This window comes from Tupaia chinensis, unplaced genomic scaffold (genome assembly GCF_000334495.1).
Source record: "Tupaia chinensis unplaced genomic scaffold, TupChi_1.0 Scaffold140095_1, whole genome shotgun sequence".
NCBI classification, from domain to species: Eukaryota; Metazoa; Chordata; class Mammalia; order Scandentia; family Tupaiidae; genus Tupaia; species Tupaia belangeri.
This window is the reverse complement of record NW_006199974.1, coordinates 1,067,338-1,087,919: the sequence shown is the minus strand read 5'-3', so window position 1 is coordinate 1,087,919 and position 20,582 is coordinate 1,067,338. Positions and strand designations below refer to the sequence as shown.

The 20,582-nt window shown below is 37.8% G+C and overlaps 1 protein-coding gene across 5 annotated transcripts in view; it reads left to right on the top strand.

The window, feature by feature from the left end:
- Nucleotides 1-8,851: 8,851 nt before the first annotated feature.
- Nucleotides 8,852-20,582, top strand: part of MCTP1 (multiple C2 and transmembrane domain containing 1) — a 418,517-nt gene continuing 406,786 nt past the window's right edge. For all 5 annotated transcript variants that reach the window (XM_027765984.1, XM_006162512.3, XM_027765986.1 and 2 more), the window contains exon 1: nucleotides 8,852-9,056. In XM_027765984.1, the coding sequence (XP_027621785.1) occupies nucleotides 9,000-9,056 (57 nt within the window). In that variant the 5' untranslated portion in view covers nucleotides 8,852-8,999. The remainder of the gene's footprint in view (nucleotides 9,057-20,582) is intronic.

The window sequence follows — 20,582 nt, the reverse complement described above, 5'->3', positions numbered from 1 at the left end:
TTTCTTTCCCTTGTATTTCCATCCATCCCCTTGAAAAATCATACTTCCAATAGTACTGAAATTAATATGTAAACTTGGAATCGTTACCAGTTCTTCCTAGAGGCCATGGTGTGGAGCAGCATTCTGTGCTGACCAAAATGTCATTATGCAGCATTTGATAGGAGCATGCATTCTTGAGCCAAAATACCTGGGTTCAAATCCTGGCTTTGCCAAATACTAGCTCTATGATCTTTAGCAAGTTATTTAACTTTCCTTTGCCTTAGGTTCCTTATAAGAATAGAGATATTTCAGTATCCATTTCATAGAAATATTATTAGGAATATGAGTTAATACTCATAAATAGTTAAAACATCACTTGACAAATAATAAGTCCAAAAAATGCAGAAGGATCGTCTGATGTAAAAAACAAAACAAAACAAAAAAAGTGTGGGGCAAGCCAGGTGGCATGGTAGTTAAGATAGTTGGATTCCACCTGACAACTGAGCAGCTCAAGTCCTGAACCCAGAGGCTTGCAAAACACTCCAGGCATGTGTGTATGAATGCCCAAAATCTCAAGAGGAGAATGGAAGAGAAGGGATTACGGTATGACAGTTCCTCCTGGGAGATGTTTTCTCCATCTCTGGTGAGTGCATATACCCTATAACCAATTAAGAACAAAGTGAAATAAAATATAAAGACAGTGTAGTGTAGTGTTTGAGGGTACATGTTCTAATTTCCACTCCATTACTTGTTACCATACGCACACGTGGTCACATTGCTTAACCGCCTTAAGCCTCAGTTTCCCCATGTGTAAAGCAGAATAATGCCCAAAGTAGTACCTGTCTCATGATTCTCCATGAGGATTAAATGGGTCGGTGTACAGCAAGCACTTAGCACAGTACCTGCTCCCTGGTGCCAGTTATTACAAATACGCAGTTTAATTTCTCTGAGGTTTTATTCCTGTTGAATGGGGTTTCATTCTTAACTTCATGTTTCCAGGTTATTTCTGGACATCTAGAGACCCAGGTAAGGATTCTTTGAAATGAATGTCCCTGGGGTAGGGTGAGGGTCCGTGAGGATGGAACACAAATTACTTAAGATTCCAGTGCCCTGGAGGGCAGCCTTGTGTGAAGGAATTTGCTGCTGTCCACGGTCTGGCCCAAAGCCTGTGGGCCTGGAAACCACTCTGGTCAGCAGTTTCGGAGCACATCTTGTCCTCAGAGCTTGCCTCTTACTGACGAGACCCGTAGAGGCGATGTGCACAATCAGAGCCCCACAGTTTCCAGTTGTGTTGGCAGGTGGAACCCCGGGCCCAGGCAGCTCTCTCTCACCAGCTCATTTTGTGCCTGTGGGCAGGCCACGTGGGGAGCTGATAAATTTATAATGACAGACATAGCTGCACAGTTGCTCCTCAAGTTCATCTGGTTTGAAGAAAGTCTTCTCTGAAAACACATCAGATGGATCCCAAGTTCTAACCAGAAAGCCGCTTGATCAGTGTGGAGCAGAAGGGCAGGCTAGAGGCAGGTCCCCCGAAGGAACGGCATGCACCTGTCCCAACGTTTGAATGGGTCCTGCCTATGCTTACGTCCGAGCCAGCTTTCTCTCCCTTTCCAGGCCTGGATGATGCCTTACCTGTGTGGCATGTTGTATCTAGGGGTAGAGCCAGGGTGTTCAGTGATGTTATGGCCATGCCTGAGCGATGGACTGTCTGTGTGAGACACACCTGGCCTTCAGGAGCTTTTGTCTGGCTCACACCTATCAGAGGCTAAGATGTAAAAAAACAGGAGTCCTCACATGATCATCCAGGCCTGTAGCCTTTCTTGAAAAATCCAGAGACCTGGCTCCTTCCTATATCCAGAGTGAGGAGAGACTGTCCCCTTCAAGTGAGGCTCGGGTCCTGCCCTTTATTTGGCTCCCTGTGGTCCTGACCAGGTCCCAGACGTCAGTCTTCATTACCTGATGGTGGCGAATTTCCGTTTTCATTGCTCTTCCAGTTGTCTTTGTATGTCTATGTTCTGAGTGCTATATTTTTATGTCAAAGTTTATCTTCATAAGGCATTTTTTCCCTCATTTTCAGATTCACTTCACTGTCCTCCCCAAGTAGGGAAAATACATTTTAGTTTTTAACTCCTAGAGGGTTACAGTAATATGAAGACCGAAATGTAAACCTCATACCTTCAAGGAAGTCATATACCCTTCATCTTGTCTTAAATACGTGGTGCAGGGGCCAGCAGGTGGCGTGGTGGTTAAGGCTCATGGCCAGCCACTGTTCAAGTCCTTGACTGGTGGCTTGAAAATCATGCTGGGCATGTGTGTGTGTGTGCCCAAAATCTCAAAAGTGAAATGGAGAAGAAAGGATTGTGGCATAGCTATCGCCCTTGGGGGATGATTTCTCACTTTCCCTCTTTCTGTCTCTCTCTTGTGAGTGTACACAACCTATGGGGAGAAGCCTAAAAAAAAAAAAAAAAAATGTGTGATGCCTCCTATTCTCTGTTTGAAGATTCTTTTCTTCCTCTTGGGTGAAGAATTTTAAGCACTCTTATATTTCACATGTGTTTAAGACTATATGGATGATCACGTGAGAACTCCTATATTTTACATCTTAGTCTCTGATAGGTATGAGCCAGACAAAAGCTCCTGAAGGCCAGGTGTGTCCCACACAGACAGTCCGTCCCTTAGATATAACTTGTACTGAGAGAAACAAGCACATCTGTGTTTACAAAAAAGATGAATTTGGATGCATGCTTTACAAACGCATTTCTTGTAAGATTTCTGTCAGCAAACAGAGCTTATTGTTAAATTCATCGTTGTACATTAACAATCTGATACAAGCAGACGTGTGCCCCATTTGTTGTGATTCCTAAGAACTATATGCTTTTTTAAAAGTGGTCTCCGATGAATGAAGAAAATGTCATCATGTGATGGGATCACCAGTTATAAAAATAAGCTGGTCTCCCAAGAAATGTTTTTCTTCAAATTATAACCTTCCCTCTCCCTTTAAATTTTTATTAAGCTTTTAAATAAATTAGGATTAATTTCTGAGTAGTCTTTTTGGGAAAATAGATAGACTTAAAGAAATAGAAATGTCAGTGAGGGTCTTACTATTAGGTCTTTGGGAAAGTTGTGACGTATTTTTCTGTTTTGGTTTTGGTTTTGGTTTTGTTTTTTTTTGCAAAAATGCGTCACGACTTTTCCGATAACCCAGTATTACTCATGGGTGCATACTACCTCAAATTTGATCACTTCATATCTTGAGTGATTTGGGGGGTACAAGGCCATAATATATTTTCTTTTCTCTGTATCCAGAACACCCCATAGGTATCTCTTTTTTTGCTTGTTTGTTTTATGTTTTATTTATTTATTCCATGAGTGTGAAGAGGAGAGAGATACAGCACCCCTAACAGGGTCTGAATGCCATAATATACTATAAGCTTCATACAGCCCAGCTTATGTACACACATATGCACAGCATGGTCAGGAAGGTCTCCAGACTTGAGGTCAGCCTCACAAGGCATCGTGTTCTACCACTGCACCACCATCTAGCCCATCATTATTTTTATTATTCTAATTATTTTTTAAAACAGTCAATTGCTATTTCTCATTTTGCTTGTAAAAATACTTTGCCCATCATGAAATACTTCTCAGACCAATCCAGTTGAGAATACTATACATGTCTTCATCAACAGGTAATAAACCATATCTGTTTCTCACTAATGTCCTGCCTCTCTATTTGTTCTCTTACTATCTTTCTCTATCCTCTTCTCTTCAACTCCCCCCCCCATTCCACACTGTCCTATTCTCATTAAGTACCTTCACTGCTTTTATGTCCTCCAATTTTTTGCTCTGTATCATAGAGTGCGTATAGTCGGTATATATTGAGTGGATACATACAATATCTTTCTTTCATAGCCTGGCTTACTTCACTCAGCAATAGATCTTCCATATCTGACCACTTTCTATCAAATGCCAGGGTCTTGTTATTTTTTATGGTTAAGTAGTATTCCATAGAGTATACATACCACACTTTTCCAATCCATTAGTTTGTGGACATTTAGATTGGTTCCAAGTCTTGGCAATTGTGAATAATGCTGCAATAAACATTGATGTGCAAGCACTTTTCTGACTGAGCATTCTCCTGTCTTTCGGGTAAATACCCAGAAGATGGGAAAATGAGCTGAACAAAAATCTCTCTAAGGAAGACATTCAAACAGCCAAAAAGCACATGAGGAAATGCTCAACATCCCTCATCATAAGGGAGATGCGGATAAAAACCACAATGAGATATCACCTAACCCCTGTCAGAATGGCAAAGATTAAGAATACAAAAAGTGATAAGTGTTGGTGGGAATGTGGTGAAAAGGGAACCCTCCTACACTGTTGGTGGGAATGTAAACTAGTTCATAGGTATCTCTTACAATCACATTCATTTCATCCTCTTATTTAAACCGCTATTGAAGATTGCACCAGCAAAATCTCTGGCATATGGTCCCTTCTCCCTTTCTTCATCTTCATCAGTCTGTCTGCAGTCTCGTTTTTCAAGGAGAGCACACATTTACATGGGCCGCTTCATGTTTGTACACAGAACGGGGCACGTAGCTGGTGCTCGATAAACAGTGAACTCAACTGTTCATAAGAGACAGGAATGCTTCTTAATTTTCTTTTAGTTATGTAACCTGACATTATCATTGGTAGTGCTTCATGAATAATAACAAGGAACATTTAAAGTTTATATTTTTTTACTCGACAAACATACTTAGAAGCCAGCAGGTGGCATAGTGGTTAAGGCCTGAACTCCCATATGGTTGACCATGGTTTGAGTCCTAGATCTGGTGGCTTGAAACTCATGCCAGGTGCATGTCTGTGTGTACACCAAAATTCCGGGAGGAGAATGGAAGAAAAGGGATTGGGACATGGTCATGGCCGTCTTCCCCCTGGGGGTTGGGTGTGATTTCTTACTTTCTCTTTCTTGTTCTGTCTCTCTCTCTCTCTGTGTTTCTGGCAAATGCATGTGCCCTGTGGCAAAAATCTCTAGAAGAAAGAAAGACAGAAAGAAAGAAACTTATAGGTAAATAACTGAGAAAAACTATTAATTAAAGGGACATTATAAACGATGGGAAACAAACCACACATTAAAGGGTGACACCTATAACTAATACAGTTGACAAAGGAGTAAAACTACAATATATAATTTTAAAAAAAATATGTAAGAGAAAGGCAAATTACCCAATAGAAAAAGGCCAATAATAATAAGATAGAATGGGCAACTTTTGTACTAATCAGAGAAATCCAAATTAAAATCCTACACCAATCACAAACAAAGATCAAAAATGTCAAGTTCCAAATGTCAAGGTCTAGATATTTTAGTGTCTGGAATATCAGTACTGTAGAGACTGTTTGAAGGAGTCTTGGTATGATAAGAATTCGCATACACCGCTGAATATATTGCAAAGTAGCCTAGTTTCATTGAAATGCAATTTGGCTGTATCTAGTAAAGATAAGTTACGCATATCCTACAAGTCCACAATTCCATTTCTATGCATCCATTAGTAGAGAGATTTTTGCACATGTACAAGAATTACAATGCTGGGACCAGCAGGTGGCATTGTGGTTAAGGTACTGGACTCCCACATGGCCAACTAAGGTTTGAGTCCCACACCTAGCAGCTTGCTTTCTCACTACCTCTACTCCCCCCAATCTCTTCCTGGTGAGCATATATGCCCTATACATTTCATTTAATAAATAAAAAAAATCATTTTATTTATTAAATAGAGATAAATAAATAGAAACAACCTAAATGTTCATAGATAGAATGAATGCATAAATTGGAGTTCTATACAGTAGTTAAAAAGGCTAAACTATGTGCAACTACATGGAAATCTCAAGAAGATAATGCTAAGGGGAAAAAAAGGTTTAAAAGATCTATTAACTATGATCCTGTTTTTATAAAGGTTAAAACATGCACAGCAATAGCAATACCTCATTTATCGATAAGCACATATCTAGTAAAAAATACTTAAAAAGGATGTATGGGAATGATGAAGCTATCCCAGGAGAGAGTTCACCTTTGAAGAAAGAGGAAGGAGAATGGGAGAGGCAGCGGCAAGTGGGTGTTTCAGTGTATCTATCAATATTAATGTTTTATTTCCTCCAGAAAATCTGAAGCAAATTTAGTGTAATTTAAGATTTTAAATGGAAGCAGGGAGAATGTAAGAAGAATTTCAACAGACTATGTAGAAGGTTTAAGTTATTAGGATAAGTGGTATTTGAGAATAAATAGAGCAGTAAGAGCAATACTTATATTAGTTTGTCAACAGTAGAGATTCAAATCCTGGTTAGTCATACTAAAAGTCAAAAGAGCCTGCTCCTGCCTCACACTCTGGGCATCTTTACCTGTGCAGTTTTTTTTTTTAGCTTATTTACTTCTGTGAGCAACAGAGACGGAGATAGTATCTCGATCCCTTCAGCAGGGTTTCAATGCCATGATCCACACCCCCCAGCCTCAGCCAGCCTCAGACCATTGGCACGTGTATTTCTTCTTATTTGGGGATCTCTTGGGAGGTGAACCTGGAACCTTCCCATGTGGCTCAGTTTTGTAGAGCATCATGCTTTACCGTTGCATCACTGCCCAGCTCCTAGCTGTGTAAATTTTAAGCAGGAGATATTGTGGAAACCTAGGGGAATGCAAAGATGTGAGATGTGAGGGGAAGAATTTGAGGACTAGAGCAAGCTGAAATACTATCGTAATTGTTATGCCCAATTCAGAGTCCAGAAGTTTTTCAGTGAATTGATAATAAACAAGTTTATTTACTCTGATCTAAGACTGACTAAATCAACACAAGCATATTATTATAAACATTGGCTTGTTGATATGTTTACCATTGAATATATTCAAGCTATATTTTATGAAGCCAATAAAAGAGCTTACAGAAGGCCAAGAGAAAAATAATCAAAGACCTTGGCCGCTGTTAGAAACTTGCCGTCTCTCTCTGTCCTGTCTTTGTATCTGTTCTGTCTTTGAGATATCCTTTAGCCAGACTGATAAATCAAAGAATATATAAATTAGGGCTAGTAAGGGACAGAAAATAGGACAGACAAGAGCACTTTCATTTCTGTTACATTGTTTTATAAGGCAATAAAGTAGAGCAGTCCACTTAGAATAAAGATAATACAACAAAATATGGAGATATAAAATGTCAGATTCTTGTTTTTATTTTTAAAAATGTTGCCTCTTACTTTCAAAAAAAAATTGCTATAGGGCATGTGCACTCACAAAAGAGAGAGAGAGAGAGAAAGAAATAGAGAGTAAGAGAAGAAAGAAAGAAAATTGCCTGGTCTGGGACTCAAACTGCCGTCAGTCACATGGGAGTCCAATTCCAATTCCACCACATCACCTGCTGGCCCCCAGATGATTATTTTTAAAGTAACTTGTTTTCATCTTTTCACATTACCTAAGAAATATGTGAATTCATTTTTATTTATAAATATTACACCATGGGTAATAAACTGAGCAAAATGATTGGATTTTCATACTGTTACTCCCTTACTTCAACTCTTTCTTCTAGATGTAACTTCATGTCCATATTGTTGTGCATCTTCCAGAACCTTTTTTTTAAAATGAATTTCTGTATAAAAATTCATATGCTCGTAACTCGGACAATGTATTTTTCTACAACATGTTATTTCTAGTCAACATCTTCTAGGGAGAATTGTATGTCAGTATGTCTAGATAACCTGAATCTATTTTAAAAAGCTACATAATATTACTTAGAAAGATTTCACTTGTATTTTTACATAACTTTGCCAGGTTCATGGCCTGTTGCAAAGTTTCCAGTTTTTCTCATTTACAGTCCTGGAATGAACAGTCCAGCGCCTGCATTCCCACCAATTCCTTTTTTTCTACTTTTTACATGTGGCTACTAAAGTGTTTGAAATTACCTGCGTGATTCTTTTAGATTTCTGTTTTAACTAGATAGTTTGGGCCTTTTTGCTGTCATTAACATGGAGTTTTTTTTCAGCTTTTTTCCTTTGATGATGGTGATAGTGATGGAATTCACAGAGTAGACTCTTCTCCCAAGATCTAAGTCTATACATATTTATTGACCGATGTGTCCAATTATAATAATTCAATGTGTGACCAAACTTGATACAGCTCCAAGTTAAGAGTGACGAGTGTTGGAGCAAGCACAGAACATCGCCACACTTACTAGCGGAGTTGTGTCATTAGTCATGTTCCTTGGTAAGTGTTCACAGAAGGGCTGAGTCGGAGAGGTGGGCAGAGCCAGCGTGACAGGGTAATGCCAGCCTCGCACGGGATTTCTGCAGCAAACAGCAACAGCAAACGACCAAGGTCCATTTCCATTCTCCACGTAGTGCAGGGGATTTTGGCCTCCACAGACTCTGTTGTGTGATACAGAATTGTTTTTGCATGTTAAAATAGTCTTATTCTACACTGTTTCTGCACTATTAAGAATGTTGGTGACTTCAGTGTGCCTCTTTTTTATAAGTCTGTCAGGGAGATGTTGGCACGTTCACACACCTTTAATAACTTTAATTAATCCACTGCGGAGAGCGAGCCGGGTGGTTTTCTTTGTGCAGTGTTACTGGTCTCACTTCTCATGGCAGCTTGTGCCATGGAGAGGACGGTGACTACTCAAAGTGGGTGTTTGATTTAGCAGGTGAAATTGGTAATATTTAGTTGGTAAGCCTTGTAGGCCCCCCAATATGATGTTTGTTATGTAATCTGTACTAACAGTTTTGCGAGGGGAAACTCTACCCCTGCTGGCTCGAGAGTTGAGTCATATCCTGTGAATCTGAAGCAATGGTATTTAAACATCACGGGTTCCTCTTACTTTCAGTCGAAGTCGCTGCAGTTCGGAGCAGCAAGTGCTCTGTGCGAAGAGACTGTTGCTATCACTTGGGGGTGAACAGTCTTCCTTGCCGGTATTCAGTGAGGCAAGCCGAGTCTGGATATGCGGTTCTCTCGCCAGAGTGAAAGATGTTTTGTTCATTTCTAATCAACTATGCTAGACAGCTGCAAGCTGACAAGTGCCTGCAGTTTGCCATTCATTTGTAATAAGGTAAATGCTGTGTTTTGTTTGACTCATTACCTTGTTGTAGCAGCCTTATATTAATGGGGCAGTCTGGGCGAATGATTGTGCCTAGGAAAATACTTTCTTGCAGATGTGCAAGGTGGCATTTGAGACCCTAATGCTGTCATTTTAAACTTACAGTGCAAATTAATTTGTGAGATAGTTTAATAGATTGATAGTGTGTTATGATAGAGTTTAATGAAAATATACACTTCCTGAGAACTGGAAACATTCATATTGGTTTCATTTCTTTCTTTCTTTCTTTCTTTTTTAAGGATTAAGTAGTACCAAGGTCTAAAGTTTTTTTGTTTGTTTGTTTTGTTTTGTTTTGTTTTTTTTGCTACTCCATGATCTGGATTAAAGGTGAAATGTATGTAATATCCATATGTTTATGTTTGAAGTATTATTTTTAAATAATGATGGCTCAATAACTCCCTTGAGATAAAAAGTGATCTTGGTAATGATTCGAGAGTTTAAAGTGGAAAAGTAGTGAAAGCCTCTAGCTTTTTCCTATTTTGGCTTCTCTTTCAGGGAAGGACCACCATATTTATACACTTCTGATTTGATCCATTTGTTTGAACATGTGTACGAGTTTATCACAGCCTACTGTCACAGTCGCTGTTGCCAATGCTCACGTACAAATTGTGTGGATGGAGAAAGCCATGGCTAGAGAGTGATCGAGAGGTCTGTTTTGCAAATTCTTGAAGCTTAGGCTGGAAGACAGGAATGTTGCCTTGGCTTTTCTTAATTAAAGAAATATTAATAACATCAAATCAGAGATTAAGATGATATCTAGTGTCACAGAAGTTTGGACACTCATATTTAGGGTCTTTGAATTCCTTTGAAGAAGAAAATTTGATTTTGAGAACTATAGCTGTGAATTTGTAAGATTTATTTAGACTTTTAAAAATATGTCTAATAACAGTTGGCATTATGATTACTTTCTTCATAATTGACTGTCACGCTAGAGATTGTTTCATTTTTATTCACAATTATAGCCACTATAAATTTGCTAGAGTCTAATTAAAATGTGGAAATCGCTTTTTGTTGTATGTGTGTGTGTGTGTGTGTGTGTGCGTTTATGTATGTATATCCTAACTCATGTTTTTGGAAAGGTCAGATAGTTAATGGCTGATGCAAGGCAAGTGGTTTTCCTCCTCTTTGTAGGGGAAATTCCTAATTCCAAACATATTTGAAGGCAGTATTTCAAACTGGAAAAGGAATGCTTTAAAGAAAATGACTTAGCACTATGTGAACCTTTGGGACCTTGAATTGTGAAAAAGCACATATCCCAAAAGGTGATATAAATAAAATATCCTGGTGCTAGAATATGCATCAACTGCTTTTTTGCCTGGCCAGGGAAAGAGCGCTATATGAATTATTAAACTTTAGTAAAAAGAATAGACTGTAACACACCTACATCAAGACAAAAGCATGTTTTGGAGCACTTTGCATTATTTCCAAGTCTTAATTATGGATTATAGTAGCCATACAAACTTGTTACAAATTGCAACTCAGACTGATAAAATGCCATCAAATCAAGTTTTTATAATATGTTCTCTGTCAAATATGTACTTAATTATTTATGACTTCCTACAGTCCATGGGTAGTTACCTGATTAGATTATTGAAGCATCTTACTCTCTTCTTTCTCTTCTATCTTCCCAACCTTTGGCTATTTTCCTGCTGCTTTGCACTTCTAAAAGGGGTTGGGAAAGTTCTTGGGAAGGAGGAAGGAGGGCAGGGCAGAAAGGTGAATGAATCCACATAGTGTAATACTTCCCTTCCTAACCTCTTGTAATGGTTTTGATAAGGAAAAAAGTCAGAAAGGTAATAGATATAATGGCCAAAACAAGCCTTTTCAATAACTTTGTAGATTTAAATTATCAAGAAATTTCCTGACCTCTGAGATGAACAATAATTGAGAACTTTATGGAACGGACTTTTGAGACCTTAGCTACCTCCCTGGATTGTTGCAAAGCTGAAATAAAATCACCTCTATTGATACATTATATGAACTAAAGTGTTAAGACATATTTTTGAGGAACTGTTCTTCTATTTTCCTAAAGTAAAGGAGCTGAAAGACACCAGAGATACTTGAAATTTAACTTAGGATTCAGTGTGTGTGTGTGTGTAATGAGGATTTTATGGTTTTTTTCACTGCCAGAGGGTATGTGCACTTGCCAGAGAGAGGGAAGGCTGCCCTCCCCAGTAGAGTGTAGACATTGCATAATGCCTTTTCTTCATTTCTCCTTTGTGTAGGGATTTTGCATACCCACACATACACCCACCCAGTGTGTTCCCCAAGCTTCTAGGGCCAGGTCTTGAGCCACAGTCAGCCATATAGGCTCCAGCTCCATTAACCACTGGACCACAGAGCTGGTCCAAAAGGATCTTACTATTCTCCTCTTCATACACTTTTATTTTTTCATGTTCATCTCCAATTTATATAAAAATACTTTCCAAAAGTAAAATCCAAAAATTTTTTTAAAAAAAGTTTTTTTAACCTAAGCCCCAGTACTCGATTAAAGTTTAAATAGCTCAAGAAAAGTCATTCTCAGGGCCAGCAGGTGTGGAATGGTTGAGGTGCTGGACTCCCACGTGGCTGACCACAGTTCAAGCACTAGACTTGGTGGCTTACTTTTTTTTTTTTTTCATTTTCTCTGTCACTCTCTGGTGAATGCTAATTAAAATAATAATAATAATAATTAATAAAGTTAAATAAATCTTTATTAAAAAGAGAAAAGAAGGAAAGTTCTCACTAAATATTTATTGAGTGGCAATTAAATGTTATTTTCAAAATGAAATCAACATATGATTTTCCTCCATAGGGACACATGAATGGAATCATGTAACATGGCATATTTTTTCTTTTTTAAAAAACTTGTTTTCTTTAAGGCTTTGAAGAGTTTATGATAAGAAACTACAGCCTAGGAAGAAATGTCTTATATTTCTTAAATTTCCTTCTGACTCTTGAAAATTAATTTTTTCTACATGGTGTGATAGACCTATTGTCTCTATGAATCCTGTTGAATATCAGAAGCAGCATACTTGTTGGGAAAAATAAGTAATAACAGCCCCTATGCAACTCTGGGAAAAAGTTACGGAGTTTAAATGAGACTGTCCATATGAAAGTGCTTTGTGAAGTCCATAGTGCCCTCAAATACTGTCATCCCATGAGTCGAATCATTATATAATTATATATTTGGAAAGCAGTCTAGAAGTTCTCTGAATCCCATTTCAGAGAGAAGGGAATTAAGGTCCTGAAGGGTTAAGAAACGTGCTTTGATTCATTCAGCAAATGTCTGAGTGAAAACCAAAACCTGGGTCTTTTTACCTGGCCAACAAGCTAGAACTGGAAAAAAAAAAAAAAAAGTTTCTTCAATACTATTGCTGAGATGGTGTTTTAAATAATAGGTAGTATTTTTCAAATATTGATAAACATTCTTCCAGGAAACTATATTCTTTATAGAATGTTTCACAGAAGACATATCACCTCTTCTGCAGGTTTTGTGGCCTGCGGATCATCTGATTAATCTAGTTTGATGGAGCCTGGATTAGTGGAACAGTTATCAAAATATAATATCCGACTCTTGTAGTTTCTTAACTGTTGAAACAGTAAACATGTCCAAGTCTTTAGTAAAGTAAGCCAGAAAGTAAATGATTAATAGGTAGGTGTAGATTTTGTAGCTTTTAAAATTGTATGTGATATTGTAGATTGTTTTGATATGTTTATTTAAACTAGTTAACATAAAGACATTACCTTTTAAAAAGAAGTAAAGAAAATTTTAAGAAATTTCTAACCATTTCTGTTAAAATTGACCTGGTCAGTTTATATTTATAGAGCTCCATTCTTTTCCTTACTGATGAGAAGAAAAAACAAAAATGATATCTCACACTTATCGGAATTAATGACATATGTTCTCCTATAGCAATGAACACAGTGGTTTTAAAAAGTAGATTTTGCTTTAAAACCACCTCACAATAACATTAGAAGACAATTAATCAAAATTTTCCTGTGTTGGTAGTATTAATGAAACTTATTCCTTTGTCCTAAGAATTTAAAACATGACCACCATTTCTTTTCATTAGAAAAGTAGCTCCTACCAAAAAAAAAAAAAAGTATGCTATCTTTATATCATGTGATGCAGTTTACACTTTTAAGAGTTAAGTGGAGGGGTCGGTAGGCAGTGTGGTGGATAGAGGTGCTGGATTCCCACATGGCTGACCACGGTTCAAGTCCCAGACCTGGTGGCTTGCTTTCTCGCTTTCCCTTTCTCTTCTCTCTGGTGGTCAAATCAAAAAATAAAAATAACAAATGGAATTAAATAAATACATAATTCTTTAAAAAAAAATGAGTTAAGTGGAATTTGTCATCATGCACCTGGGAAAAAATCCTAACCCCACTTCACAATGAAGCTCATGTTTGCTTTGATTCCAGGAACTTTATGAATATGCCATATAGCTAGCTACTGGGAGATAAAGGAAAACAGATGAGATAAATTGGTATGGATTTAAACAATATAAATCTAAATGCAATGAGATAGTGTGATCCAAGAGACACAGCTCTGGACTGTAGGAGTATGGTGGGAGGAATCAATGCTTCTTGGTAATATGGACCCCCTTCTCTGGCTTAGGAAGTGACAATGAAGCTTTGATTTCTTTTGATCTTGTTTTTTTATTTACAAAGTTGGGGAAAATTTTAGTGCTAGATAACAGTCCCATGCATCCCACAGATGCTTGGTAAATATTGCTTGGTGACTCTGTGGACATGAGGTGGGAGAAGCACTCTGATCAAAGTGGGAGATCTTATAGATACATCCTTGTTATAAGTGCTCAAGTTAACAGTGAATATCCCCTGGAGGTAAGTCCAAGTAGCAAAGCCTTGAGGGTAGCTTCTTGGGTTTTAATTCTGTTTTAATTCGACAGAGATACTCCAAGGAGTCATCTGGTCGCCTTCGTTTGATTCATTTCTCCAGTGAGATGGTAATAGTAACATTTATTCATGGCAATTTATAGCGTAAGTTCCAGATCCCTCACTACAGAAGTGATTCTCTCCAAGATGGAAATAATAATGGCTAGGCATGTAAGCCAGGCTATAAAATAACTTTTTCTGAAGTCCATAATTCATTTTTCTTATAATAACCTTTCAAGATTTGAGAACTTCTATTATTCTCTTTTTGCAGATAGAAAAATTGGAGTATAAAGAAATTAAGTGACTTATTCCTGACATCACACACATCATTGTAGACTGACCAGAATTGAGCTGAGATGAGTCAGGCTTCAGCAACAAGACATTTCACTGCATTCTGTACAACCTCCAATTAGAATCCCTCAGTCTGTCATTTGAAATGATTGCTATGAAATACTGCAGAGAGGAAAAGAAATCTTTTTTCATGTTACTAACTTGAAACATTTTGATGACTGCAATAGTCTCGTTCTTGGTTAAAGTCAGGTCTTTAGGAACCAGAAATATAATGTAAGATGGGCTAGTATTAATGCAGAATGCTCCTGGCATGAACAGACATTCCTGAGATTTCTCCTGGGTAATCATAGTGTTTGGCAATATGAAAAGATTTCCGATTTTTTTTTTTAATTGATGTGAGGGAATGTGGGTGGGGCAAAACAGTTTTCAGAGTGCACATAGTCATCTCATACAGTCCCAGAAAAGCTTGTGGAAGTTTTATAATTTTGATGGAAGATTTATGTCATATCTGCTTTTCTGCATATAGTCCCAAAACATTCCCTGATGGAACTCATTATGTGCAAAGTAGCACATTGAATGAATGGTAGAATGGAGAAGTTTAGGTCTCTTACACAACTAGGTCCATTGTGATCTGTGTTCCCCAGAGACTCTATAAATTATACTTAACATTCTTGGACAGTTTTCAAACCTTCTTATTTTCCCAGGACTTGTGAACAAGAACTTTTTTCAAAATGTCATGTACCCTTAGTGCTAGCACAGTGTCTAATACGCAGTGGGCCTTCAGTCCCACTTCCTATAGGCTAGCTGGCTGGATGCCTGGAGAGTCGGGATAAACTGGGGCATCCTCAGATCTGCTGAGTCATGGCTCGTGTGCCTGGCATTGGACTGGGACCAGACTGTCACTGAGCATTTAGGCACATGAGAGTGATCGATGAGATGTGAGCGTTTACCTCATTTTATCTAATACTTATCGTTTGATAGTTTCCAATGAAATGGATGTAGCTATAAGTCATCTCTTCCCCCTATTTTATACTACAGTTTTTTTAACTGATACATAATGAGCTATGATTTCTTTGCTTCTGTGATTCAAAGCTAAATGTACACAGAGCTATATGTATATATGTGCATGCAGCCACTCCTCACTTAACAACACACCCTTGTAATGACCACTGGGATGTAGAACCAGTGCTGGAGTACAGGAATCCCCTTTCTCAATCTGTCTAGTTCACACACTCGGTGAGTATTCACTGCACAAAGCATTCACAGTCATGCAAAACTACATATTTTGTTTATAAATTTGTACTTTAGTATGCACCCATAGGAGTATTCAGAATAAGTAAAAACAATTATACCAAATTTATAATATTGTGCTGTGGTGTTTTGTTGCTTTCTGATTCTTATTTAATGTATGTTTTTTGTATGGATAGGTTGCATTATTCTAGTGTGATGTCACGTGACATTTATTAAAAAAATACACACCCTATGGTACCACACACACCACAAGACATCTGCCTTTAAGCTCCTCAATAACTGACCGATTTGCTGAAAAATCTAGTCCTAGGAACAGAACATGGTCATTATGTGAGGAGTACCTATATTTATATACATTATGCATATGCAGAGAGAGAGAGACTAGATAATAAAATTTAAAGGTCAAAATAAATTCAAACACCTAAGTTAATGGGAATTTTCAATGTTTGATTGAACCAGCTGGTAGTATGGTAGTTTAGGCAGCTGGATGCCATATGGCTGGCTACACGGTTGGAACCCAGATTGGGAAAAATGCCAGGCACATATACATGCCCACAATCCCAAAAGCAGAGAGAAACAGAAGGACTTCATTCCCCATGGAAGGAATTTTCTTTCTTTCTTTCTCTCTCTCTCTCTCTCTCTCTCTCTCCTCTCACTCTGCCTCTCTGGCAAGTATATGCATACTCTGGCAAAAGAAAAAGAAGTTTGATTATTTTAGAAATTATTGTGAAAAAGGGGCTGAAAGGCAGAAGAAAAATTGAGGACAAGTTTGTGCTTGTTTACAAAAATATGTATTCCTTTCAGTCATGGAATGATAGCTCTTTCTTTTCACACAGAACTTCATTAGAGAGTTCAAACTAAGAAATCCGGGAATCAAAATTTATTTGGCACAATTAGTCAGTTGTGAGCAATGGTTTCCAAAATGAGGATGGTGACTAAAGACTTGAGTTAGGAAATTCTGCAGGTTTTGGAGAGGGTACTGCAGTGGTTATTGTTTCAAGTTTCCCTAGGGAGGAACACAGAGAAAATTTTCCTGTAAAATACTTGATCCAGTACATCTAAATAGGGAGAAAATAATCCAAGTTTTAGACAATGGAAACAATTCTATTGGGAAAATGACACTTTTGGGCTTGACCCAAAGCAATCATTAAAGGCAAAAAGAAGCAAAGAAAGAAAGAAAAAAATAAAACATCAAGAAATACCCCAGTCAGCACAGACTCTTTGGATGAATTTTCTTTCCTCTAGTCCTAAACAACATAGCATGTGATCACTGTTCGAGGACATTCCATTCCTTGGTGTACAGGTGCCTTGTGGTATTTGAGATGCATTTCATTCCTGCGATTGTTTCTAGAGGTGATCTTCCTCTCTTAAATGTAGAACATTCTAGGTCAACAATCACTAGAAAGGATTATTTTGGCTTTTGGTGACCTGAGTTCTAAATAACTACAGTATGAGACTGTTTCAATGGCTCTCAGTGAAAGATTGATTCTAACACCTGTCACATTTTCCAGAAGTTTATCAATTATTTTAGAATAGAATTTCTTTTTTGTTCGTCTCTTTTTCAATTCAGTAGTTAAGGTGAATCTTGAAATCAATTCTGAACAATTACTTCACCTAGAGAATTTTTGATAACTCCAAGACTGGAGTTTGAGAAATATTCATGTTTAACATAAATTAGTGAATGAATGAGTGAGTGAATGATGAATACATCTTGGCAAATGTTTTCTTTAAATGTGTACACAGCAGGGCTAGTAGGTGGTGTGGTTAAGTCTCTGGACAACTGTAGTTCGAATCCTAGACCCAGCAGCTTAAAATCACAGTGGGTGCTTATGTGTGCATGCCCAAAATCCTGGGAGGAGAATGGAAGAGAAGGGATTGTGGCATGGCCATCTCTCCCGGGTGGCGGGGGTGGGGAGGCATGATTTCTGTCTTTTTGTTTCTCTGTTTCTCCAGCAAGCACACCATGCCCTATAGCAAAAATCTCTAAAACAAAACAAAACAAAATGTAAATAGCTACAAAGAATCATTGATGCACTAGACATAAGAAGGCTTTGTAGCTTTATTATCAGTTTCAAATCATTGATAAATGACACAGTGTACTAGTGTTCAAGAGTTTTTAAAGGTCGTGTTGCACTTCCAAGGGTATCCAGATTACCACCAGGAACCCATCAATATTGACAGTAATAGTCGTTGAGAGAGAATATTAAGATAGCTATTTCAACTTTTTCAAGGAGAAGGAACAAGGAGAAAATATAAAAATACTTGATCAAACACAACTAAATAGAATCAAGATATATCCAAGTTTTAAATATAGGAAGCAAGTCTGTTAGGAAAATTTACTTGTACCTGGATCCCACATGGCAGGTACTTTACAGCAAAGGACAGAGTTCTCTTTTGGGTGTCTTTTCTATTATCAGATATTCACATAAACTTTTTTAGAAATCAGCCAGGTTTTCAAAACTATATTTGCTACATTAAAATACTTTCCTCATTCTATCCTGGTCTCTTCTTCATTGTGTCTATTACTTTTGCAAGTTTTCATGGAAGAATATTATTACATGTTAGGGTTTTTTTAATTTATTTTTTAATTGCCAGAGGGTGTATGCACTTGCCAAAGAGAGACAGAGAAAGAGAGAGAGAGAGAGAGAGAGAGAGAGAGAAGGCACACCTCAGTGGACTGTAGTCAGGCTGCTTGACTTCTTCATCCTGTCTGCAGTTTGGACACACACGTACACATACTTGGCTTGTATTTTAATCTACTGGGGCTGGGATTTGAATTACTGTAAGCTATGTGGAATCCCACTTCCCAACCACTCGGCCACAGGGCTACTCACATGTTTCTATTTTAATTGACGTTTGTCACAAAAATTAAGGAGAAAGTTAACTAAAAACAAAACATGAGTTTTAGTTTTGCAGTTTAGCTCGATAAGTCAAAGTCATTCAAAATATTCTATGAACTGTAAAATGTCCATGATCCCCTCCTTTACCTGAACAGTGTGTAATTCATATTTATAATATTTTGTAATTAACCTGTGCTTTAGACATCAACTGGCTCAACTCTCATTTGGCAAATAAAAAAATAATTCCGCCACAGGCAAATTAAATGGCTTTTCCCGGGTTATGTAGTCAGTTCCCCGGCAGAACCAAGCTGGGTATAGAGTTCCTGATGTGTACCTCGCAGTCTTTTGGTATCAGTCATCCTTATCTAAATTTAGTACTCGAATAGTGCATTGGGTTTGGGCTTCTTGTTAAAATGTTAATTATGCATAACATAAATCAATTTAAGCTTGGCCTAACATCCTTTGAGTTACTAAATTATATATTTCATTGTCATATTTTTTGGAAAAGATATGTTTTAAACTCAGAGTCTATACAGAAACTTTTCTTCATACCTGAAAGTTTGCCTTTCTTTTATTTACTTGGCACTGCAGGTCTGTTTGTAAGCACAGCATCTAATTCCTCATGCACATCTAAGACTGGCTAGATTTTTTTTTTAATCCTCTCCAGATTTATTTAATTAAATAAAAAAATTTTTTTTAAAGAAAAACAACTTCTTTTTGAAACCAGCACCAGTAGATCTGAGTAGAGGGTGTAATGTGAGCCTCTTTGTGCTCCCCCAGTGTTCCCACCTGATCAATGCGCAGGTCCTTTCTCCATCATCACAATTCCGACACGCAGTGGTCCAGTGGTCTGTGGAGCCATGAATTCATGTGAGATCGTCTTCTACAAAAGTTGACAAAGCTTGTACTACACAGGAAAAATGTGACAAGTAGAATGTTGTATTGGAATCTTGTTTATAAGCTCTTGTTTATATTTTCTCAGCCTTATGTAATTTGTTTTGGTCAATATTTATCCAACTAAGTCTAGGACTTCATATACTGCCCAACTGACAGAATGCTTCTTGATCCCTATTTTACTGTCGAATTCTCTCCTAAATAAGGAGAATGGGCCCATTGTTTCTGCTTTCTTAAATATTTGTTACAGGGCACATGTGCTCACCATAGAGAGATAGAGAGAGCAAGAGAGAGCATTTCCAGAGGAGATGGCCACACCTAAATCCCTTCTCCTCCATGTTCCTCTAGGGATTTTGAGCATGTAGGATTTTCAAGCTACTAGTCTGAGACTTGAACTGCACCCTGCTGGCCATGTAGGATACAGCTGCCCCAAGTACCACACTACTAGTTGGCCCACCCTTTGCTGTTGATTTTTTGTCTTTTTTTTCTTTTCCAAGACCAAAGCCAAGTATTCTTAGCATCTTTATGCCAACTAATCCCTCTAACACAGTGCCACACACACACACACACTCCACACAACTAATTTGAAATGAATAATCTCATATGAGAGTCCCTGACAAGTCTAGTAGTTAAGAAACCTGAGTATCAATTAAATTTGTTTGCTCTAAAGGAAGACTTATTTTACTAAGGATCTATTGATATTTTTCCAGCAATTCTCCTATAGGAAAGTTCTAGAGAAGAATACTAGATAGGTTTTCATATGTACTTATTTCTACCTATTCTATTTTCTTAAGAGTCTAGCAGAGAAGCAAAATATATAACTTGCCTCAATTATATAAAAATCTAGACCGTGTTAAGTTTTACTTAAGGCAATATTACTTATGTAATTATGAGTGTCATTCTGTTTATTTAGATATATTAGTCTGTGCAGGGACCACATTTCCACAGAGTAAAACTTTCAACCCACGAGGGCCTCTACATGCACATGGTTGCAAAGTGACTTTTAAGCTAGACCAGAGATGCATAGTGCTAATTTCGGTTTCTTCACTCTTTGAAAGTTTGCAAGGATTAGAGAAAATGTATGTAAAGTACCTGGCAGTGTCTAGCCCCAGAGGTACCCAGGAGATTCAGATCCACTCTGACTCAGTGAATACCAGGCCACTCTATACTTTAGAGACCACCTTGCAGGCTATATGTGTTGCCACCAGCTCTGGATTTGATGAGCTGACCCACAGTCTTTCTGATCAGTTCTCAGTGTGCTCCATCAGATCTTCTTTGTTCAACATTTCTCTGCAGGAATAAGAATACTTTCCCTCTCTTTCCC